The sequence below is a fragment of the Octopus sinensis genome, linkage group LG22 (assembly GCF_006345805.1).
Source record: "Octopus sinensis linkage group LG22, ASM634580v1, whole genome shotgun sequence".
Taxonomy (NCBI): Eukaryota; Metazoa; Mollusca; class Cephalopoda; order Octopoda; family Octopodidae; genus Octopus; species Octopus sinensis.
Genome location: NC_043018.1, coordinates 15,541,984 through 15,567,986, shown reverse-complemented (window position 1 = coordinate 15,567,986; position 26,003 = coordinate 15,541,984). Strand labels below are relative to the sequence as shown.

The 26,003-nt window shown below is 37.1% G+C and overlaps 1 protein-coding gene across 1 annotated transcript in view; it reads right to left on the bottom strand.

The window, feature by feature from the left end:
* Positions 1-26,003, bottom strand: part of LOC115223111 — a 305,641-nt gene that overhangs the window by 7,487 nt on the left and 272,151 nt on the right. The window contains exons 123-138 of the mRNA XM_036512142.1: positions 25,255-25,363; positions 23,085-23,263; positions 21,352-21,458; positions 19,796-19,951; positions 19,316-19,496; positions 17,019-17,206; positions 13,830-14,033; positions 10,904-11,018; positions 8,030-8,680; positions 6,945-7,168; positions 6,273-6,365; positions 5,208-5,612; positions 3,956-4,032; positions 3,722-3,785; positions 2,120-2,332; positions 1,058-1,169 (exon numbers count right to left, since the gene is read on the bottom strand). Of these exons, the coding sequence (XP_036368035.1) occupies positions 1,058-1,169; positions 2,120-2,332; positions 3,722-3,785; positions 3,956-4,032; positions 5,208-5,612; positions 6,273-6,365; positions 6,945-7,168; positions 8,030-8,680; positions 10,904-11,018; positions 13,830-14,033; positions 17,019-17,206; positions 19,316-19,496; positions 19,796-19,951; positions 21,352-21,458; positions 23,085-23,263; positions 25,255-25,363 (3,078 nt within the window). The remainder of the gene's footprint in view (positions 1-1,057; positions 1,170-2,119; positions 2,333-3,721; positions 3,786-3,955; positions 4,033-5,207; positions 5,613-6,272; positions 6,366-6,944; positions 7,169-8,029; positions 8,681-10,903; positions 11,019-13,829; positions 14,034-17,018; positions 17,207-19,315; positions 19,497-19,795; positions 19,952-21,351; positions 21,459-23,084; positions 23,264-25,254; positions 25,364-26,003) is intronic.

The following is a 26,003-nucleotide window of genomic DNA, read 5'->3' as shown; positions in this document are numbered from 1 at the left end:
GGGGATCATTTTACCAAACCTGAGCATATGAAAGGCAAAGTTAATCTCAGCAGGAATCAAACTTGAAAGGTTAAATAGACTTTTTTACTCTAGGCACAAAATTTGAAGTTTTGGAGGAAGGGGGGCAGTTGATTAGATTGACCCCAGTACACAACTGGTACTTAATTTATCAGCCCCAAAAAGATGAAAGGCAAAGTCGACATTAATGGAATTTGAACTCAGAATGTGAAGACAGATGAAATACCTATTTCTTTACTACGCACAAGGGGCTAAACACAGAGAGGACAAAGAAGGACAGACAAATGAATTAAGTCGATTATATCGACCCCAGTACGCAACTGGTACTTAATTTATTAGTCCCAAAAAGATGAAAGGCAAAGTTGACGTTAATGGAATTTGAACTCAGAATGTGAAAACAGATGAAATACCTATTTCTTTACTACGCACAAGGGGCTAAACACAGAGAGGACAAAGAAGGACAGACGTCGATTATATCGACCCCAGTGTTTCACTGATACTTAATTTATTGACCCCCAAAAGGATGAAAGGCAAAGTTGACCTCAGCGGAATTTGAGCTTAGAATGTCGCAACAGGTGAAATACCACTAAGCATTCTGTCCCACATGCTAATGATTCTGCCAGCTTTCCACCTTGATTAATTAAGTTATAATAACATTAATAACAATAACAATAATAATGATAATAATAATAATAATAATAATAATAATAATAATAATAACAATAATAATAATGGTTACAAATTTTGCCACAAGGGCAGCCATTTTGGGTGAGAGGATGACTCAATTACATCGACTCCTAGCATTTCACTGATACTTAATTTATCAACTCTGAAAGGGTGAAGGGCAAAGTTGACCGTGGCAAAATTTGAACTCAGAACGTAGTGGCAGACAAAATTCCGCAAAGCATTTAACCTGGCACGCTAATGGTTCTGTCTGCTCACCACCTTAATTAATTAATTAATTAATTAATTGATTAAATAATAATGATAATAATAATAATGAGAAGAATTAGAAATTGTATAAAAGTTAGACTTTTACCTTCAGTATTGTTGAAGTCAACGGCTGATGGTTTTATCTGCAGATTAAGGAAACTGCCTAAACGACTTGAGCTTTGTCGGATGTTGACAACCATCCCAGTTGGAAGATGGACCTTAAAAATACAACAAAAAATAGCATACAAAAGTGTATGTGAAGAGAAAGAGAGAGAGAGAGAGAGAGGGGGGAGTGTAGTCCCTGTTACACATACAGCTTAGATGGACTGGACTATTAAAAAGTTAAGCTTGTTGGTATCTGAGATGCAGACTGTTGGTAAGAAGATGTGATTTATTAATCTTCTTTCTTGGGTTTGCTGATATTATTGAACTGCCAGATCATCACCGATTGCGTTTCCTAACAATATATTTCAACAGAACACACACACACACACACACACAATGCAATGGGATTTCACAGTTTCTGCCAACCAGTTTTCACAGTGCCGGTGGCACGTAAAAAGCACCCACTACACTCACGGAGTGGTTGGCGTTAGGACGGGCATCCAGCCGTAGAAACACTGCCAGATCAGACTGGAGCCTGGTGCAGCCTTCTGGCTTCCCATACCCCAGTTGAACCGTCCAACCCATGCTAGCATGGAAAGCAGACGCTAAATGATGATGATGATGATGAGTCATTGGTGTATTCGCAATACCAGAGGGCGCACATCTCCTACCCTGATGTAATCTCCAGGGATACAGGCATCCAGCAACAGGACCTCCGTAATGCCATGATGGACCGTGAAGTCTGGCGTAGCATGGTAAATTCCATTGTCTCAACCACGGTCGGTCGGTGTACTTGAGGCTATGGTAGAATACACTTGCCCCAAAACACTATACAGTGGATTGAACCTGAAACCACAAGGTTTCAAAACAAACTTCACAAACATAAAGCAGGCAGTCCAATACTTCATTCACCTCACTAATTAGCTTTAATTGAAATATTTCACAAAGACATAAGAAAGGGCTAAAACCAGTCCACAATACCGGGGGAATATATGTAAGCAGTACACTAAATGTACCTCAAATAATTAAGAGTGAAAAAGAAGGGAGATGAAAACCCACGTACTTCATACTTCTTGCCACCGTTGAAGCTGATAACTTTTGTGCCAGGGGTCAAGACATCATTGAGATGAATTTTAACTGTCATTGGAATTTTGTCCTTGGGCTTTACCATTGATGAACCGCATCGATCAAAGACAATTACATCATCTCCACTGCGCACCGCAACTGCACAGTTACAAGAAGCAAACCCATTACAAGAACGGTAAAAACTGCGGACCTAGAATGACAGAGAGAAAAAGATATTTTTTTAATGTTTTAGATGTACATGTATTATCATGATATATCAATATAAGTTTCAGCCTCCAAAGTCATCACTTGACTGAATTGAACTTAGCCGCCATAGACAAAATACTGCAGCCACAAGTGTAAGCATTAACAATATGATATTGTTAATGTTTACATTACTGCGTAACTTACAGCATGATATATATATATATATATATATATATATGTGTGTGTGTGTGTGTGTGTGTGTGTGTGTGTGTGTGGTTTGACAAGATCCAGCAAGCTGCAGGGCTGTGTCAAGCTCCATTTGCAGTATCAAATGATGATGATGATGACGATAATAACATTATATATTGTATTAATGCTAGTTCTTTTATCAAGTTATTGCAACGATTTAACATTCAACTAAAGGACTACTCAGTACTTTTGTTTTTAGTAGAGAACATTTACTAACTTTTTGATGAAAAAGTTTGACAATGACTTCGAAATTTCAGTTTGTTCACTGTCGTCACTGTTATTCTTACATTGTATAAGAATAAAAAAAAACGAAATGTGTTAGACATATATTACATCTTGTTTGGTGGGGGTTTGGTGCAGAGATTTGAAAATTTTTGTTTTCTTTTTATATAAGGAGTGCTTAAGTTTATTTGCTGTGAAAAGAGAAAAGGTTGGTCTTGATGGCTCCACTGTAGGCAGCTCTGCAGGTTTGGTATGTGGTGCTTATGTTGTTGTTTATTCTGCTGCATGGCCGGGGAAAGATAGGGTCATGTTGTGTACATGAAACAGAGGATGAAGGGAGTCTCAGTGTAAGGATTTGGCCCAAGTGCTCACAGCAGAGTGGACACCACTAAAGAACACCTAACAGATACCTAACAAGAAGTGTTTAATACCTAACAAGAAGTGGTGTTTAGCACCAAGAAGTGGTGTTAAACTGGACAGTGGATTAAAACTTCCATCCAAGCATTGCTCCTACCGATACTAGTTGTGATGTGATGGAGATGACCATCACCTATGACATGCAACACTGATGGACAAAATATGTGATTGATGATATGGAATTTTACTGGTCAAATTTTGGCAGCAGAGTTTGCATAAATAAGTCAACCACAATAAATAAAAACATAAAGAAACAAATACAAGTTCATAACCTGATGATGGTATTGAGATAATCTGGAAATTGCAATAAAAGTGGATAACCTTGTTGTCCTGAACAAACAGCAAAGGTCTTATGCAGAAATATTTTTTTAAAATGATTAAAATGATATGACTGAAACATAGTTGAGATTCACCTTTACATGTCAAAAAGAAAGTCACTTCCTCATGCGCAAGCAAACACACACACACACGCACAGAAGATATATTTGTGCATCAAAGTCCTTACCTCAAAAGGTTGTGTCTTGTGTCGATACATGATGAATTCACCTTCAAAAAAGTTATTGTAATTTCTAAAAATTGAAAGAAAAAAAACATATAATGAGATTTTGAAATATATATATACATTTGTGTGAGTGTGTGTATCTATATGTATATACATACATGTACATATATAAATGCATACAAATGTATGCATATAGATAGATAGATATTAATTGCAGAAAATTTTTATTTTACTCACTGCCTATCAAATGTTCTCATATGAGGGTCATTTATAGATTTACACAAAACATTTTTGTCCATGTCAACAACTTTCACCTGAAATGTAACAAGAATATACCTCAATACATTAAATCTGTGTGTGTGTGTGTGTTGTGTGTGTGTGTGTGTGTGTGTGTGTGTGTGTGTATGTGTGTGTGTCAGTGTACTTTTTCTTCCTCTCTTTCATAATTTTGAAAATGGAATGTATTTTATTAAAAACACTGGTTTTATCATTATTCAATGTGTGTGTGTATTTTTAAGGTGATGCTCAGTAAAAATTTTGTTTCCTTATTTCATTTTAATACTCACTTTTACTCTTTTACTTGTTTCAGTCATTTGACTGCGGCCATGCTGGAGCACCGCCTTTAGTCGAGCAAATTGACCCCGGGACTTATTCTTTGTAAGCCCAGTACTTATTCTATCGGTCTGTTTTGCCAAACCGCTAAGTGACGGGGACGTAAACACACCAGCATCAGTTGTCAAGCAATGCTAGGGGGACAAACACAGCAGACACACAAACACACACATACATATATATATATATAAATATACATATATACGACAGGCTTCTTTCAGTTTTCGTCTACCAAATCCACTCACAAGGCATTGGTCGGCCCGGGGCTATAGCAGAAGACACTTGCCCAAGATGCCACGCAGTGGGACTGAACCCGGGACCATGTGGTTGGTTAGCAAGCTACTTACCACACAGCCACTCTTTTGTTTTGCTTTTTTTTTATGCTAGTGGCTTAGAGGGGAGGCAATTGATGTAGGATGCTTTGTGGTCCTCTCCTTACTTTACATTAATCCTGAATGAACATATTTATAATCAAAAATATTCAACTATGACTCCCCCATAAAATGCGGCACAACTTTGAGCAACAGTTTTGATAAATGAATGGTTTGTGTAGCTTGCTCAGCTAATTTATGCACCTGCCATGAGTACTCAGCTGGTCCTTGTTTCAACTGAGTAGACTGAAGCAACGACACTCTGCATGAAGCAGAAATTGAACCAACAACCTTATGACTGTGAGCCAAATATCCTCACCTCCAGGCCATGTGCCCTCACATTTGATGAACACCAATCACTTTGTATACACACCATGTCTTCATTTCAGGCCATATAAAACAAGTGAGCTATAAGGGACATTACCATGACAACTTTGAGAATTACCACCACCACCACTTACCCACCCAATTTTAAGAAATGGTGGCATTAGACAGAAATCACTTACTTTCACTCTTCCTGCATTAACCAACCTCCTGGTGAAGCGATCAAGGTGAACTGCAATTGAGATTATGATACTTTCTTCTTGTGTTTTATCGATGAGTGTATCTATAGAAGACTTGATGAATATTTCTTGAACAGTTTGCCAATTCTTTGAATTGAGTGGAATACCACAGACATTTTCCATTATTTTTGATTCCTTGCCTGTCTGCAGAAAAACTGATTGTATAATACTCAGACCATTTGGACATTTCTTCATTCGCACCCCATCCACAGTACCTTTCACCTGGACATTACAAGAACCTTCATCTCTCTCTGCTTTGGTGCAAAATAAACTGGGAGGGACGTTGCATTTGATTTGAATAGGTTTTGGTGGTTTGCCTTCCTCTAAAACCAGTTCTTTTGTTAGAATCTGCGAAAACAGAAAACCTTTTTATATTGGTGTGCACAGAACAAATTAGAACAACTTAGAAATACAGAATAAAAAAATAAAAAATATATGAGGGTGTGCTGAAAAGTTTCTGGCTTTGGGTAAAAGGAAATACAAGAGGACCAGTTAATTATGATTTTATCGAACATATTCTCCTCTCAGATTCACGTGCTTATTGCAGGGGTCCTGTTTTACAAAGCCCTGTAAAAGAACATGGAAGGTTGGGCCTCCAGCCAAGGCTTTTATTTGCCTCAAAGAGTTTTAGGAGATGAAACTTCCAATTTTTTAAGAATTCTTTAAGATATATTCTTAATATATCTTAATAGTGGGAAGATCAGTTATTTTACTAAATACTCCCAAATTCTTGGTTATCTCCCCCTGGCATGTGATGGCATCTGTTTTAGAAACTGGAACAATATAGTCTGAAGTAGACTATTTCTCAAAATAAGAGGTGATGGGCATACCTTGAAAGCAAATAATGAGGTCAATGTAATTGACGTATCCCCTCCCCTCAAATTTCAGGCCTTGTGCCTATAGAAAAGATTATTATTATTACTGTTTTGCAACAGACTCTTACAAAATATCATTACAGCTTCATGTAGTAATGCTTATTGTGTTTTATGATGCTTAAAAACTGCTTACCTCAATTGAAACTCTGATGGTGTTGCTGACTTTCTCCTTGCCCAGGGTTCCTTGACAATTCTCACGCAAACATACTGCAACACTGCATTGGATCTGGAGAAAATATATACAACCCATACTATTGAATAAGAATCAAATATTTTCAAAGCAAATAATTCTTTTAGTAGGATATCAAGATGACAAACAGTTTATGAAATAATTCATCCCAACTTTTGACAAGCAGAGTGAATTCTATGCTTTGCTGATGAAGTCAATGGAATGCAGTTTGTCCAGTCAAATAGACTTTCTCTTTTACACAATGTATGCTTTGTATTAAGTAACATGACTGATGTTATTAGCAGCAGAAATCACTTGGAACACTGCGAGGATTAATAATAAACTAAGCAAGGCTGGATCCCTGCTAAGCAGAAAATGGGTAGATGGGGGGGGGGGGTACTTGCGTCCCCCCCTATTCCACCTTAAGAAAGGAAGTGCGCCCTTTTAAATAATGTTATTACGCCCTTTTCTCCTGAAATTGTATTCCCTTCTGACATTGAGCCCTCCCTTCAAAAAAATTCCTGGGACCGCGCCTACTAATTAATGAAAATCTGAAGTATTCTATTGACTTGTTACAATAAAATCTTCAGAAATTCTTGCGAAATCAAAAAATAAGAAACTGTTTCCAATATTTACCTGACTGTTGTATGAGAAGGTGCCAAACTGGTCCTCTTTTAGAACACTAATACCTGATGTTGCTGATGTGTCTTGCCATGTCCTTTCGCCATTAATCCACCAGGTAACAATGTACTGGACATCATAACCTTGTACAAGAGGGAACCCACAAGTGAAATTAACCTTTTCAGTATCGGAATCATAATTGAGTTTTAATGCTGGCTCAGTTTTGACTTCAGGCAATCCTGGAGAAGAAAATATAGAAATTGGCCTTCAGACTTTGAAATTGGTGATAAAGTCATAGAGACTAAGAATTTAATACCAATGTTAAAAAAGAAAGCCAGTATTTTTTTTTTCCATTTTTTAAATATAGTTTCAATAACATTTGCGTTGTGGAAAAGGTAAACTATTTCAACTCTTCACCATATTTATATCCAATATCTAATGTGACATGGTAGATGTATTCTTTTATTCTTCTACATGTTTCAGTCATTTGATTGTGGCCATAATGGAGCACTGCCTTATAGGGGTTCTGAGTCGAAGAAATTGACCCCAGGACATTACATTGTAAACCTAGTACTTATTCTATCAGGTTATTTTGCTGAACCACTAAGTTATGGGTATGTAAACACACCAACACTAGTTGTCAAGTGGTGATGGAAGGGACACGTACACATAAATATATACATAAACATATACAACAGGCTTCTTTCGGTTTCCATCCACCAAATCCACACACAAGGTTTTGGTCAGCCCAAGGCTATAATAGAAGACACTTGCTCAAGGTGCTACACAGTGGGACTGAACCTAGAACCATGTGGTTGGGAAGCAAGCTTCTTACCACACAACCATATCTGTGTAAGAATTTTCGTTGTTGTTGTTGGAAGGATTTACCCGAGTTTTGAAACTGTGATGAAGGACAAAATGAATTTGCAGCTTAATAAAGAGAACAATAACATGTGTACCAGTCTGAAATAAGAACAGGGATGAACGATGGGACAAAATCAATTAAGTGCTTGAAAGAGATGTGCCATCATTGCCAGACATCATTGACGGAAAGCAGCAACAACAAAATAAATAAATAAAGAATATAGATTTAAAATTACCTAAAAGGAATCCCAGTTTTAGAAGCATTGTCCTTGATGCAAAATATATTCTCCAGCTTCCAAATTTCATTTTGGTATATAGTTTTGAATCCGTGGCATCTCTTCCAATTGTCAGTTGACAGATGTTGTACTTCACCATAGCCTTATTCCTTTTCAAAGATAATGACTTGGAAACATTTTTTCCATTCACAAAAACAGTTGCTCCTGTTTCTGCTGACCATGAAAGATGGTATTCATTTTCTTGTTTATACATTTCTTGGTCAATACCAACTATTTTAGCTTTATAAACATGGGTTGCTGTGGAGACAGAAAACACCAGCTCTTTGCTTGCATAGTAAAAACTGAAACCATTATATGTTTCTTTGTTTCCACATGTGGTGAAGATATAAGTATTTTCTTTGAAAGTAAGCAGAGACAATGTAAATGAATGTGTAATGCCATAAGAACACAGGTTAGGGTTAAATAAACAAAGATTTGTGTAACGAAGACTCAGATAATCATTTTGGCCATCAAGTTCCAGCACTAATTCATTTCTTTTTCCTGGAACCAACTGTGGTTGTCCAACAACGGAAATGGTGTTATTTGACGGTAGATATAGTACGTTACCTTTAATCTCCAGAAACTGGAAATTTATAAAAATAATTCTATCCGCTGCAAAAGAGAAAAAAGAGAAAAACAATGAAAATGTGCAGAAACATAATTTAAAATGAACATATTGCAATAACACAACTAAAACCTAAAATATCTGGGGTCTCCATCCACCATGGCTGGTTAGGGATCTACACCTGCATGCGCAAGCCTTTGCAAGTTATATTTGTGGGAGACTGGCAATAGCTCAGGTAAGCAATTCTTTTCTCTGCCCATTGCTGTTGTTCAATGAAATGGATATCACCTTCAGGTTGATACAGTTTGGCATTCATGTCAGAACAAAGACCAAGAGCAGTCACCACATGATATCACATCTGATGCTTTACCTGCTGCCACCATAGTGGTGGTGGTGGTGGTGGTGGTGGTGATACTCCAGTTCGCTCAGCTGTAGAAATGAGTTGTGACGTCACGGTTGCCAAACTGAATTGGTTTTTGCCAAGCTATATCAGTCTGGCATGGAAGGTGGCGAGCTGGCAGAAACGCTAGCATGCCGGGCGAAATGCCTAGTGGTATTTCGTCTGCCACTACGTTCTGAGTTCAAATTCCACCGAGGTCGACTTTGCCATTCATCCTTTTGGGGTCGATAAATTAAGTACCAGTTGCGTACTGGGGTCGATGTAATTGATTTATTCCCTTTGTCTGTCCTTGTTTGTCCCCTTTGTGTTTAGCCCCTTGTGGGCAGTAAAGAAATATATATCAGTCCGGCATGGAGAGGGAAGATTGGTATTCATAGGTGACTGCTGATCTTCCATAAACAACCTTGCCCAGACATGTGCTGTGGAGGATACCTTTCTAGGTGCAATCCATTGGTCATTCATCACTGAAGGGGGTCTTTATCCTTTACCCTTTTGAGTCATTATAAAAATAACAAAAAAACTGGATTAATGTCATCACCTTGCCGTTAGGAATTTTTAATAAAGCCCTTCTCTATTGCAAGCATTCAGATCAGGAATCTGACCAGACGATAACTGCATCCATTTCATTAGGGCATCATCTTGGTACATTCTCCATTTCATTTACAGTACCATTCTATTTCATTTCTCCTCTCATTACAGTATCATTTGACCCATCAAAGCCTTTAGACTCTATTGCAACCATTTGATCCATGTGTCTAGTTTCTTCTCCCCTTTTCTCCCAACTCCCAGCTTGGGTGCCACACACAAATGTTCATAGTTGCAACTCAGTCCTCTTGACCCTTTTTTGTCTATTGGTCAAAAACTACAAGGTGAGTGGTAGGGAGAATGGCTTTCTTGCCCTGGAGACTTCACATAAATATTGTAACAAAGTAAACTGTGCTATCGGTTCCCAAGGACCAAATGGTGGTGTTAACCCAGGCATTGAATTCAATATACTATTCAGGCAATGTAAGCACCGAGAAAAATGCTGAAAATAATCAGTCAGGATTTGGTAATGAGCTACCTTTCAACTTTTAATTAATAAAAACTAAAATGGAGACATTACAAGGATGTGAATTGAAACCGAGTGCAGCCACAGGCAACTCAATTGAAACTAATAAATGAGTAGTGGTAGAAATTAAATAAGAAGATAATTATTGCATCTTTATCTTTTTAGCATTGAGATCTGGCCTCTCACACCTACCCTACAACAATGTCATTCCAAAAATCAAGGGCTCACCTCATCAAAATCTCAAAGCTACAAGATAATGCATGATTAATTCAAAACAATGTGCAAAGGCGCAGGAGTGGCTGTGTGGTAAGTAGCTTGCTAACCAACCACATGGTTCCAGGTTCAGTCCCACTGCATGGCATCTTGGGCAAGTGTCTTCTGCTATAGCCTCGGGCCGACCAATGCCTTGTGAGTGGATTTGGTAGACGGAAACTGAAAGAAGCCTGTCGTATATATGTATATATATATATATATAAGTGTGTGTGTATATGTTTGTGTGTCTATGTTTGTCCCCCTAGCATTGCTTGACAACCGATGCTGGTGTGTTTACGTCCCCGTCACTTAGCGGTTCGGCAAAACAGACCGATAGAATAAGTACTGGGCTTACAAAGAATAAGTCCCAGGGTCGATTTGCTCGACTAAAGGCGGTGCTCCAGCATGGCCGCAGTCAAATGACTGAAACGAGTAAAAGAGTAAAAGAGTAAAGAGTAAATAAGCATTATGAGAACATTTGACAGAGTAATGAGGAGTGCTAAAGCATTGGAGACTACATCTGAATGCCAAAGGAATAAAGAATATAAAGAAAAAATTGATACTTACATCGTATTTGAGTCCACTGTGTTGTAGAAAATGTTATATCACAATATAAAGTAGGATTCTCTGGGTTAACGACGCCTTGGGGATAGCATTTGTCCTTTATTCGACATACGTCTTTCTGATTTTGGAGAAAAAGAAGAAGAAGAAACATTTTCAAATGATGATGGGTTGTGTAATTAACAAGATCATTTTACAACTCCATGGCACTGTGCATGTGTGTGTACATCTCTCTCTCTCTCTCTCTATATATATATATATATATATACATACATACACATAAATGTTGAACAATGAGAATGAGTGCTCAACACTGTATTGGTGGATAATATGCTTTATTTATGCATTAAGGCTACCATTGGTTTCATGTTAAGATATTGTAACATAAAACAATGGTAGCTTAATACATACGTACATACATACAAACATATATATACATATATATATATATATAATATATATATATATATTATATATATATATATATATATATATATATAGTTTCCATGTTTGTTTTTACGTTTTCGTTTCTCGTTCAGTTCTACGTCTATTTGTGGTGTCCTGTACTCACGTATATATATTTTTATATATGCATGTATATATACATGTAGATGTAGGTACGTACATATATGTATGTATGCATATATTTTATTTATTACACTATTGTATGACTGAGCTCCCTCGCGTCGATTCAATTCGTTTCGTTTCATTTCCTCCAAGTAAGTTTATATATATATGTATATATATACAGGGTGGTGCAAAAGTAGGTTAACAGTGGTCACTATTTCAAATTTACATTAGGAATGAAAACCTTTAAATTCTCCTCTAGTCTTCCAAAATTGATCACCTTCTTCCTTTATTTTGAAAAAGAAGAGAGAATATTTTGAATTTTCCACCCACTTAAATGTCTAAATGCATATTACATGGAACATTTTTAACAGATTGATCTTTGATTTGTTGTTTACAAATAATAACTTTGCAAATAAACTGGAACTTGCTGGATTACATAATTTTCAAGTAAAAGCAAGCAACTTTTATGTTCCATAAATCATATTTAAGGATTTTCAAACAGAGTTAAAATTACACCTAAACACTCAATAATTAAGCAATTTACTACACATAGGTGCAGGAGTGGCTGTGTGGTAAGTAGCTTGCTAACCAGCCACATGGTTCCGGGTTCAGTCCCACTGCGTGGCATCTTGGGCAAGTGTCTTCTGCTATAGCCCCGGGCTGACCAATGCCTTGTGAGTGGATTTGGTAGACGGAAACTGAAAGAAGCCTGTCGTATATATGTATATATATATATATATAAGTGTGTGTGTATATGTTTGTGTGTCTATGTTTGTCCCCCTAGCATTGCTTGACAACCGATGCTGGTGTGTTTACGTCCCCGTCACTTAGCGGTTCGGCAAAAAGAGACCGATAGAATAAGTACTGGGTTACAAAAAGAATAAGTCCTGGGGTCGAGTTGCTCGACTAAAAGGCGGTGCTCCAGCATGGCCGCAGTCAAATGACTGAAACAAGTAAAAGTAAAAGAATAAAGAAAGAAAGAAAGATCATATTGAAATCTGTGTAAATTGGTTCTTAGTTCATTCTGCCAAATGGTATCTTTGAAGTTGGCACTTATAAATAATCAAAGACAACCACCAAATCATCAAAGTCTCTTAACAATGATGAAATTTACTTTGGAAGAAGAAATTATACAGATGGTATAATTATACAGATGGTATAATTTCAGAGGTGGTGCCCCAGCATGGCCGCGGCCTTCGGGCTAAAACATTTTTAAGGATTTAAGGATTTAAGATAACAATGTTTGTTGTGAGTACATGATTACATTGAACAGAGTGAAATCAAAAATCAAAAAGCTGAAGGATGAGAAAGAATTCCAGCTTAATACAATTATGAATTGCAAAACGAGTAACTGTAATATACTGCATTATATATCCACAATACAATGAGAAGTATTTCAAAGAATATTTGTTGAACCGAGTCAGGGTACTTAAACAATAAATCAATGATCCATTTAGGAGGGATGTTCCATGTAATAAATATTTAGATTTCTGTGTGAACGGGAAATTCAAGGTAGAAACTTGTCCAAAATTAAAAAAGAAAATCATGGAAGTCAGTTGATGAGTATTCCATAACAATTTTCAATCCAAAACTAAATCAGAAATAATGACCACCACTACTACTGGATACAGTTACTGCTCTATAGATAACAATGAAGAAAACATAAGTTTATATAACATGTATGTTTGAAAAGCGGAGGAAAATGAAAAGTGCTTACATAAAAATTCTTCTCTTGATCTTAGCAGTATTTGAATTCAAAACATGAAGATATGCAACAAAATACCATGAAATACAGGGTTGGCCAAAAGTCACCTGACAGTAAGTCAAAACCATTTAATTCCAAGATTTATTTTTATGTTTAACAACTGAATGAATTTAATAAAAGCGTCTAAATATGAAACATCATGAAAATAGTTCAAACTGAAGTCCTTCTTGAGCGACACATTTTTCCATTCGAGTCATTACAGAATTACTGATAGTATTTATGGAATCTTGATTTACTGTCAGGTGACTTTTGGCCAACCTTGTATTTAGTGTGATGGCCTAGTATTTCTACCATTCCACCAGTACAACTTTAACCCTTTAAGCATTTAAACCGGCCATATCTGGTCAAAAGTATTCTGCTTGTTTTATGTTCAAAATGGCCAGATCTGGTCTCTCACACCAACCCTACAATATCGCCTTAAAAATTAACAGCTACCTCATCAAAATCTCATAGCTACAAGATAATGCATAATTAGTTCAAAACGATGTGGATGAAAAAGTATTAATTTGGGCAGAATAATGTGAACACTAAAGGGTTAAAAACATTCAGCATCAAACAGTTGCTGATGATGACTTGCTGTGTGCTTATTTTACTTACTCGGTCTTGGCATCCAGATTGTAAGTCACAAGTCTTGCAGTTTCCATCATAATACGTGACATTGACTGTTGTGATTGAACTATTGGCAAAATTTCTGATCGTGATTTCGAATAAACCAAAGCCTGGAAGTTGGCACAGTGCCTCCTCACTCGACACATAAACAAGTTCCTTCTCTTCAACATATTTACGACCACTGAGATTGTCCTGGAAAGAGAAGAACAGAAGAGGTGAGAAAACAATAACCTCACCACCACCACCACCAACAAAAACAACAACAACAGAAACAACAACAGCAACTCCATATCTCAATATTTTAACTGTTTCTTCTTACTAGTAACTAATGAAAGTTTTCCATTTGATTTTGATTGAATAGGAGCACTCCGTCGGTTGCGACGATGAGGGTCTCAGCTGATACGATCAACGGAACAGCTTGCTCGGGATATTAACGTGCAAGTGGCTGAGCACTCCACAGACACGTGCACCCTTAACGTAGTTCTCGAGGAGATTCAGCGTGACACAGAGAGTGACAAGGCTGGCCCTTTGAAATACAGGTATAAGAGAAACAGGAAGAAAGAGTGAGAGAAAGTTGTGGTGAAAGAGTACAGCAGGGTTCACCACCACCCCCTGCTGGAGCCTCGTGGAGCTTTAGGTGTTTTTGCTCAATAAACACTCACAATGCCCGGTCTGGGAATCGAAACCGCGATCCTCTGACCGCGAGTCTGCTGCCCTAACCACTGGGCCATTGTGCCTCCACTTTTAATAGAATAAACTTTTATCCAACCCAGTTCCTATTAATGTCCCAAGATTTACAGTTCTACTTTTGCCATTAGAATCCTATCCATAGCTCACTTCTCACAAATATCACAGTGCTCACAGCTCAGTATTCACCCCAGCATTACATTGACCATCCTCAAATCTAGAGAGTGCCACATTGTCCATCTCTCAATATTCCCCTGTATTACTCTGACCATCGCTCAACACACACGAATATTACAGGCGGTGAGCTGGCAGAAACGTTAGCACACCGGGCGAAATTCTTAGCGGTATTTCGTCTTCCGCTACGTTCTGAGTTCAAATTCTGCCGAGGTCGACTTTGCCTTTCATCCTTTCGGGGTCGATTAAATAAGTACCAGTTACTGGGGTCGATATAATCGACTTAATCCGTTTGTCTGTTCTTGTTTGTCCCCTCTGTGTTTAGCCCCTTGTGGCCAATAAAGAATTAAATATTACATTGTCTAAATCTCACAAATGTTTCACTGACCACCACTGTCCATGACTGAGCTACTGACCACATTTATTTTTCCCCATTTTTTGACATCAGATGTTTGCTGATGATGTTGACCTGTCAGGAAGCAGCAACACAGAACTACACAAGTGTATCACAAGACTGGGAAAAATGTCTGGAGCATACAGGATGGAGATCAGCCCAGAAAAGAGTGGAAATCCTGGTTAATAGTAACAACCAAAACACCACGACCAATATCATGCTGAATGGAGAGAAACTTGATGAAGTGGACACCTTCAAGTACCTAGGACTCACTTTGACCAAGGAGAGCAGATCTCAAAGGGAGATAACAACAAGACTCAGCTTAGCCTCTGCTCCCATGACAAAACTGAACAACATATGGAAAATCAATTTCGTTAGTTTCCCAATGAGATTCAGAATTTATAAAACTCTGGTGACTTCAGTCCTTCTGTATGAGCGTGTCTCTTACAGCTGACTTGAAACTAAGAATCCAGACAGTTGAGCACAAGCACTTCAGAGGGCCATTACATATTCTGTATTACATATTCTTCAGAGCACAGTCCAGGGAGGGTGGAAGAGAGGCAGAAAAAGAAAAATCCTGGTCTGACAACTTGAATGGCTGGACAGGTCACAACACTGACCCTGCTCCACATGACAGAGAACAGAGACCAGTGGTGACATTATCTGGAGTGAGACCCCCAATGACTAGCTGCATTAGTTAAGGGACCTTGATGATGATTGGCAATGTAATTGAATATAGGAGTGAAAGGCTTAAATAAACTAATTGATCATTTTTTTTTATTCTTTTACTTGTTTCAGTCATTTGACTGCTGCCATGCTGGGGCACTGCCTTAAAGGCTTCTTTAGTTGAAGAAATCAACCCCACGACTTATTCTTTGTAAGTCTAGTACTTATTCTATCAGTCTCTGTTGCCGAACTGTTAAGTTACAGGGACATAAACACACCAACATCAGTTGTCAAGTGATGGTGGAAGGGCAAACACAGACACAAAGACACACATACATAAATACACGATGGTCTTCTTTTAGTTTCTGACTACCAAATCTACTCATAAGGCTTTGGCTGGCTTGAAGTTATTGTAGAAGACATTTGCCCAAGATGCCACACGGTGGGACTGAACCTGGAACCATGTGGTTGGAAAGCAAGCTTCTTACCACACCACCAAGCCTGCACCTGTCAATGATTTTTAAGTTTTATAGTGATTTTGTTGTTGGCATCCTTTCTGTCTCGGGAGACAATGGAGTTGCGCATGAAGTAGTCTAGTCCGGCTTTTATATTTCATGTCCTGATACATTTCCTGCTGTGGCTGTGTAGTCCTATCCTGGACAAACACTCCCTCTGGCAGGTACCGCAAATGTAGCGAAGACTGTTCCTAGCTGGTTGTAATGCCATAGTCTCTTGTTTACGTCTCTTCCTTTCTTTCCATTTCTCCTCTCTCTCTCTGTCACTCCTTTGTATTCCCTCTTTTACGGTACGTCGCCATTCTCCACGGTTGCCGGCTACTGCCTCCCAACCGCTAATATTGATGTTGCAGGCCTTCATGTCCCTTTTGCAAACATCCTTGTAATGTAAGATCGGTCTACCCACAGACCTAGTGATTTTACAAAGACTTTAAATATATAACAGATTTACATTGTTTTTCACTAAGGCTTTAATAATAATATACCATGGTTAACATGCAATTTCACTTCCCAACAGTTTTGTATTTGGGATAAACAGGAATCCAAAGTCTATATCTGTCATGAAGTACAATGTTTTCCAAAAACCAATTCCATAGTTACTCATCAAAAACTTCTCAAAACCAGTAGGGCCTCCAAGAGTTTAATATTCCCCAAAGAATTTCTTTATTCATAGTAAAAGAAAACAACAAAACAAAGCAAAAATAAAACCACCACCAAAATTCAAATGAAGCTACTTCTTACGTTGATTTTATAAATAGTGCAAGTCATTTCAGATGATCCAGAAAACCGTGAACCTCTTAAACGGATGTAACATTCAGAAGCATTTACTAAACAGGATTTTGTGAATTCTATTTGTTCAACGGATGGAGGTTGGGCAATAGATATTGAACAATCTTCTCCAAACCAGCCTTTTTCACAAATACAATTACCTTGAATGAGGAGATAAAACATTACAGTTATGAACAAAAATACAATATGACATGCATTACAGTAAATTAATAGAATAGTTTTAATTAATTTAAATATTTGTTGTGCAAGATTTTTTATGTGAAGTCGTGTGTTGAAACAGATATTGTTATATTTCGGAATGGTCATTTTGCCAGTTTAGCCAATAAAAACACACGCACTATATATTTGGTGTTACTTTGCTTCAGTGTTATTTATTTTTTACATTAATCTTAATCTTATTTCGGCCAGAGTTCTTTCGTCACACTCCTGTGACCGCATCAGTGGTCCTTTGTTTTCTTCTCACTTACTTGTGTCTCTCCTTACTAACCATCAGCTATTTTGTATTTCTATTGTATGTCTTCATTTGCACATGCTTATATCTCTATGTGCGTTTATGTTTATGTTTATTTATTAGTTTGTTTCAATTCTTTTTGTCCATGGATGTTGAACCATCACCATTGGTGTTTGACTGCTACTGTTTGAGTTTAGAGTGCCATTTAGGTTATCATCACCCAGTCTGCTTCTAGTATAGGGGTTTGGCTATGAGTGAAACTAGCAACATTATTGGTTATGATACGTGGAAATTATGATGGGGGAAATTATGATAAACACAAGATTTTATCATTTAACACAAATGATACGAACTTGTGTTTATTGTAATTTCACACATGCACACAAATACCCGTACATACATGCATGCAACAAGTTGCACTGGATTACATATAACCAGTAGTGCTCTCAAATGACCTTTTTCTCACACATACACACTCATATATAAATACATCCATGGCTGTGTGGTTAGGGAGCTTGCTTCCTAGCTACATGGTTTCGGGTTCAGTCCCACTGCGTGGCACTTTAGGTAGGTGTCTTCCGCTATAGCCCCGAGTTGACCGAAGCTTTGTGATTGAATTCGGTAGGCGGGAGTTACTGCCGTGTGTGTATGTGTGCGTATAGCTGCTCAGTGCCTCTCCGAAAGAGAGAGAGGGATAGATATATAGCTCTACATCTTAGAGTGTGCTTCTTCTTTCAGATTTATGCTTTTTTTCAAATGATATATATATATATATATATATATAGATAGATAGATAGATAGATAGATAGATAAATATGTATACACATACACACACACTCACGCACACGCATATATAAATACATATGTATATATACATGCATAAACACACACATATCTCTATTTATTTATTCATCATATCCGCAACTGACAGTATATTCCGAGCTTTGTCCTTGGCCGATCATAACTGTTGTGATCAGCTAAAAGTGACACTTAGAGTAGGCAGTCATTTACTGATACAATATATAATAAATACAACTAGCCACTCTACTCAAAATTGAGTTTTATATTAGATAGTGTTACAAACACATAAAATATACGTTTGTATGCATTTTAAATAAAAAGAGATAATTTTAGAAAAATTAACAGCATTTCTTAATAAACTAGCATGCTAGGAGAACAAAGACAACCTCATTTTTGTTTTAAAGATTGGGCAGTTATTAACATGTTTCTGCTTTCATAGACATCCTCAGCACAGTGTTGACCTTTGTCATTTACAAAGCGGATTTAGATATTCGGTATTGTTATACAAATTTATGCCACTGACTCCTAAGTGTTTTTTCTCTTTGCTCTTTTTCTTTGATATTAAGTAATTTCCTTCAGCCAAGAATTTTTGCAACACTCTTATATATATACATGTTATATATCTAAATGTGGTTCAAAGATAAAAACCAATGCTACGCTGATGAAACTTATTGAATAGGAACATGTACTCATAGCTGTCCCAGTTTGAAATGAAGATTCAGATTGTCTTTTAAACTGAGCATGATAATTTATTAAGAAAATATTCTTAATTAATTTGTAATTATTTCCTTTTTGCTTTGAAAGTGGCTAAAAATTTTTGCTGAAACTTTTGTTCTTTTTTCAGTCAGGAAACTGGAAATTTCTAAAAATATTTAATATATTTATCACTTGCAACATTAAATCAACTTCATATATATATATATATATACATAGCATTCGAACACATTCTATTTTATCAAGGTGAATTTAAAAACTGATTGTCAAAACTCAAACCTACTCTGAGAACAATTGCCGTGGTTATTGCAATCATTGATACAAATGTTGTCAAAAATTTCCTCGGGGATTTCCAGTGTATCATTAGTGAGCACCCATAATGTGACATTGGTTTCTATTTCATTTATGCATTGTTCTTTGAGGTTTTCCACTGCATCAGAGGCCCAATCAAATGTATCGGTTAGCTGTAAAAGAAAGCAAATTCAGATTCTTAGATTAAAAAGACCATGCATTATATTTCGACTTTGGATTTGGTTTGCAAATCTGACTGAAGTGGGGCAACATGAAATAAAGTGTGTTGCTCCAGCCTGGTCCAGGAATCAAACTCACTACTTCATGATTATGAGCCCGACACTCTAACCAGTGAGCCATGTGCCTTTACAATGATGCTAGTACTTGATTTATAAACCATAAATTACTAAGCGTGAACCGTTATTTTAATCTCAGCTTGACTAGGTAGTGTGTGACTTTCAAAGTCTCTTACCTGTACATCTTCAATACAGCCCTCGACAGTTGTTTCAACATTGACATTTTCAAACTCCTTGCATTTTGATCCAGCAGCAGAAAGCAAAATCTTTTTTTTACAAAATTCTTCAACTTGCGTTTTGGTTTTGTTTAAAGGTGTTGGCCATGAAACATCCTGAAAGCAAATATTGTAGTTATACAGTAACACATAAGGTAGTTATATATTCTTTTAGTTTTTTACTTGTTTCAGTCATTTGTCTGTGTCCCTGCTGAAGCACTGCCTTGAAGGATTTTAATCAAAACACATCAACCGAAGAACTTTTTTTTTTAAGCCTAGTACTTATTCTATCAGACTCTATACCAAACTACGTTACAGGGACATAAAAACACCGACATTGGTTGTCAAGCTATGGTGGTGAGACAAACACAGACACAAAGGCACATACATAAATATACATACATACATATATACATACATACATACATACATACATCTACACGTATCGTTGCTATTATGTTAAACTGTTGTATGACCAAATTTGGCCAAATGCATTTCTTTCAATATATTTTCTGCTTGCATGCCATGTACTTTTGGGTTTGAATAGTTCACACCTGGAAACATGGGTGTTTCATGCATCATCCTTAACCCCCTAATTACCAACCCGGCTGAAACTGGGTCTGGCTCTGAGTACAAATGTCTTGTTTTCATAAGTTTTGAATTAAAATCTTCCACCAAACCTCAGTCACAATTTATGTTCCTAACACTAGCTTAATGATAGCTAAGTTATTTTACTAAATTCTTTGTTATACTTAAAATTAATTGAAAGAAACACAGAGCATCTCAACATCAATATGGTAACAAAAGGGTTAAAATATATAATAGAGAAACAATTCTTAACCCTTTCGTTACCAACCCGGCCGAAAGCACCCCTGGTTCTGTAGTACAAATGTCTTGTTCTGAATTAAAATCTTCCACCAAACCTTAGTTACAGTTTATGTTCCTAACACTAGCTGAATGATAACTAAGTTATTTTACTAAATTCTTTGTTATATTTAAAGTAATTGAAAGAAACACAGAGCATCTCAAAATAAATACAGTAACGAAAGGGTTAAACAAACCCTATTCAGGGACCTTTTGAGCAGGATGGGCTACTTGACCTGAAGAAAACTCTGCCTGGGACCCAGCTGCATGGTCATGTGCTGTTTATCTTGGCATAAGATCACCATTTTGTGAACATATAGCTCTAATGCATATGGCTGGTGTACCCTTACCAGATGGGTATATTGGGCTTCATATATTTGTATCTCTGTGTCACTTTGATGGCATGCACTTCTCTCTCACTCAATAATAATAAATATAGTTTTTTGCATGGAGTAAAAGACTGAATATTATTGGGGGGGGGGGAGGACAAGTGACTTTATTGATCTTCAACACTTAACTCATTTCTATTTTATTGACCCCCTGAAGAACAATATTGATGATGATGATAATGAGGATACTGGTGACAGAGCCAGAGATAACAATATCAATGATGAGGATGATGATTAGAAGAAGGAAGAGAATGAATTACTTACTGGAGTTGTATAGTTACTATCAAATTCAAAATGTACTTTCTCGTCAGACGAAATGCATTTGGGTGGCATACTACTTTCTTCAACTAACTTCTCAGTGATGTCTACTCCTGAAAAAACAATACACAAACACTTAGATATGTACAAATAGCATGTGTGCATGCACTCACAAACACACACACACACGAACGCATGCACGTATGCACACACACATGCACATACACACACACACGTGTGCTCGTACACATACGCACACCTATTTAAATAAAATCTCAAATACAGTAACCTATCTCAGTTGCAATTATTTCTTGTTAACATTTGAAGCTCATTAAAATACATACTTTCACCAACTTAATTACTAATTTATTACATTAGAACAAGGCCACATGTTTACTGATAAGATTGAGCCAATCTAATCAAAGAAGGAGGAAGAAAGAGGAGGAGGAGGAGGGCGGGGGGAAGAAAGAGGGGAGGGAGAGAAGAGGGGAGGGAGAGAAGAGAAGAAGCTGTTCCCACTAGCATAGCTGGTGGTAGGGTAAGGGTGGCCTGCCCCAGGTGGCACTTTTAAAGGGGCAGCACTTTTGGGTCTGCTGTAGGCAATATATGTTTTTTGTGGGTTCCGGGGGTGGCAAATAGAAAGGCTGACCCAGGCGGCACACACTCTAGCTACGCTAGTGGCTCTTCTTCGTACAGTTTTGGGACTTTGAATACTGAACGTTGAAATTAAATGCTATCGACCATTTAGTTTAGTTTACTTCCAAAGCTCTTGTCCATCACATTTCAATTGGGTCTTATTTGCATGAGTGTATTGGGGTTTTAGAAACATTCCATCAAGATCTTGCATGTTGTAAATGGATTTCTCTCAGATTTCACAGCCAAAATTCAATTGTTTGATCAACAAAATTACTGACTCATAGAATTAACATTTCAGTGACTGAGTCTACCACATATATATATGTACCTCAAATGAATTGAGTTATTCAGTCACCTGAATTAGCTGCTGATTGAATTAATTAACATGTGTCTGAGTATTCCACAGTTGCCTCTGGATTGATAGGAGGAAGAGTGGAAGATATCTTCAAACTCAATACCTAGCCCACACCTTGGCAGTATGTCTGCAATAAACAGGATTCCAGTCAGAGCAAGCAAAGTATCAGTCAGTGGTGTTAAAGAGGACAACAGATCAAGTCTACTAACCAATAAGGTCATGGTGTGACTTAAACCCAAAACACAGGGCCAGGACAAATACCGCAAGGTATCTTCCCTGACATTTTAATCTTTTCTGAGAGCCCACCTCATAGACAGCTATTTTAATTAGCAACTTCAAAAGATGAAAGCAGTGTTCCCTATGATAGGATTTGAACTCAGAGTCCTAGATTCCAGAATGAATATTGCAAAACATTCTATTTTATGCTCTAACAATTGCCAAGTCACAATAAAATTCCTTCTTAACCATTTACCATTTAAACTGACTGCATCTGGCCAAATATTCTCCTTGCTTTATGGTTTAATTGGCCAGATCCAGCCTCTCACACTTACCCTACAATGTCAATCTAAGAATAAACAGTCACATCATCAAAATCTTGAAGCCAGAAAATAATGTATGGCTAATTCAAGACAATTTGAATAAAGAAGCATCACATTTGACAGAATAGTCTGAGTGCTAAAGGGTTAAACCTGTTTTTTTTTTATATTTATCTAAAACTTGAAGGAATCAAGAAAAAACAACAACAAACCTTTGCTTTTCTTCCTCTTTTTGTTATCGTATTTGCTTAGATGTTGACATGTCATCTTGTCATAATCAACTCCACACTTGGCAGCCTGTTTCTGGTTACATTGGCAGAAAACTTGCCCCATTGATGCATTAGTTTTGGTGGGACAATAACCATCATACAATGTCTCATTAAGTTTCACTCTACAATTCAATCAAAATAAAATTTGAGATTAGAAAAATAGCCCTTAAATAGTGAATAGCTGCAAGTGCATCTTTTTTCATTAAAAAAATTTTTTTTATTGCCCACAAGGGGCTAAACATAGGGGGGACAAACAAGGACAGACAAAGGGATTAAGTCGATTACATCAACCCCAGTGCATAACTGATACTTAATTTATTGACCCCAAAAGGATGAAAAGCAAAGTCAACCTCGGCGGAATTTGAACTCAGAACGTAACAGCAGACGAAATACCTATTTCTTTACTACCCACAAGGGGCTAAACATAGAGGGGACAAACAAGGACAGACAAATGGAGTAAGTCGATTACATCGACCCCAGTGCGTAACTGGTACTTAATTTAACGACCTCGAAAGGATGAAAGGCAAAGTCAACCTAGGCAGAATTTGAACTCAGAACGTAATGGCAGATGAAATACCGCTAAGCATTTCGCCCGGCGTGCTAACGTTTCTGCCAGCTCGCCACCTTGGCTGTGCATCCTGGCTGTGTCAAAACAGTCATTTAAATACACACAAACTGTTATATTCATCTTTGTTTTATGCTATAATAGTGTGAATGTCTTTTGTCTTCCATCTACAACCTGATTAGTGATAAGATGTTCAAATGAGATACAATGAGTTTAGAGTGTCATGGATCAAGGCATTCGTATACCTTGAAAAACTTTGACAGTTAATGTCATATATATATATATGTACACACTGTTAAGTATGTGAGCGTCTGTACACACAGTTAATACACAGGTGTGTTATCCTTGACTCTACTTCGGTGCCTTTGTTATTAAAATACCTTAATTCTATCGAATCCTGAAAATAATTATATATATATATATATATACATACATATATGTTTATATATAGTCAGACAATAGATGAGAGCTGGTATATACACACAGCATAAAAATCACAAAGTAGTACTCAAAGAATTTGAACTCAAACTCTGAACTTTTCATCCAGAGCAAGGCTCACTCCATCAAGAATGGATATATATATATATAGTTGTCTAAGAATCCATAAATCAGAAAAAATATGAATTCATATACTTGTCAATAGAGATATAAATTCATTTTGCTCAAACTTACCAATTGCTTTCACACTGGGTTTGGTTAAATAACGTCATGTGCTCTTCAGTAATGGTAGGTACTTTTTCTGTATTTACCCGTTCTGAAGAGCATATTGTGGTCCTTCATATCTAGTTATTTAATACCTAGTGTGAATCTAGTTGGTAAGATTTGCTAAAATGAATCTATAATGCTGTATACAATGACTTTTATGGTCAAAATCCTTCTAGCCTTGAGTATGCCACCTTTTTGTTATGTCCAGTATAGGAGTATTTCTTGTGGCCTTCTTTGATATAAGGCAGAAGCCTGTAAATGATCCCTCTAAGGGAGATTTGGTTATTTCTAGCAGTTCAAACAACTGCATAGAGGCTTCAGTCATTGTAGAGATTTCTCTTGTTGGAGACACTTACTTTATGGAAGTGTCTACAGTGCATCCCATGTAGAGATGGATGGCCTAGTTGTTAGGGTGTTGCACTCGCAATTACAAGATTGTGGTTTTAATTCATGGATGGCCTGGTGCATTGTGTTCTTGAGAAAAACATCCTGCATTGGTCTGTACTAATTTTGAACCTGATGCACAGTATATCGTGCACCTGTTAAGGTAACATCGATTTGATGAAAGGGGTGAGGTAATGTACAGCACATCCATTTGATCACAATAAACAAAAGATTTGTGCAGGTTGTTGAGCAAGAACGAGAGAGAGAGAAAGAGAGAGAGAGAGAGAGAGAGAGAGAGAGAGAGAGAGAAGAGAGAGAGAGAGAAGAGAGAGAGAGAGAGAGAGAGAGAGAGAGAGAGAGAGAGAGAGAGAGAGAGAGAGAGAGAGATTTCAGAAAACACAACTGGTTTTCTAAAATTTTTGGGTTGCATGAAAAATGGATTTTGAATTTTAAAACTACCTCCAGCTGAGTGAAAACTCTTTGGGTCTTTTTGATTTAAAGTTTATAATTTTTCCATCACTTGTAAGCAAATCATTTGTTTTGTCATCATCAAATGTTCCACAAAGACCTGAAATAAAAGTAGAAATAATTGATTCGCAATAAAAAATAATTAATTCATTAAAATGTTTGGTCCTCATACTCTCTGCCCTTCCCACCCATCCTTTCCAGCAAAGGTAAATTTGATATTGTATGCTGTATGGAGTTAATTGTATATTACAGTATATTATATATATATCAACTGTTTATACAGTATCTTATTATAATAAACAATTGCAGCGTGGAAGGTGTTTGTAAGCCATTTAAGAAACACACAAAAGCCGTTCGATTCACTTCAACATTTAAGTTTAATTTGTCTAAATATTTTCGTCGCTTTAAAACCGCGACCTGTTCACTGACAAAAATCCGTGCTGCATCCTTGAACGGCTTTTGTGTGTTTCTTAAATGGCTTACAAACACCTTCCATGCTGCAATTGTTTTTGTTTCAGCACACGATCTCAGATCAAATCACTTGCTATGCAAGTACATCTCCGTAATTCCGAAAGCTTATTATAATCATCATCATCATCATCATCATCATCATCATCATCATCATCATCATCATCATCATCATCATTTAACGTCCGTTTTCCATGCTAGCATGGGTTGGACGGTTCGACCAGGGTCTGGTAAGCCATGGAGGCTGTACCAGGCTCCAGTCTGATTTGGCA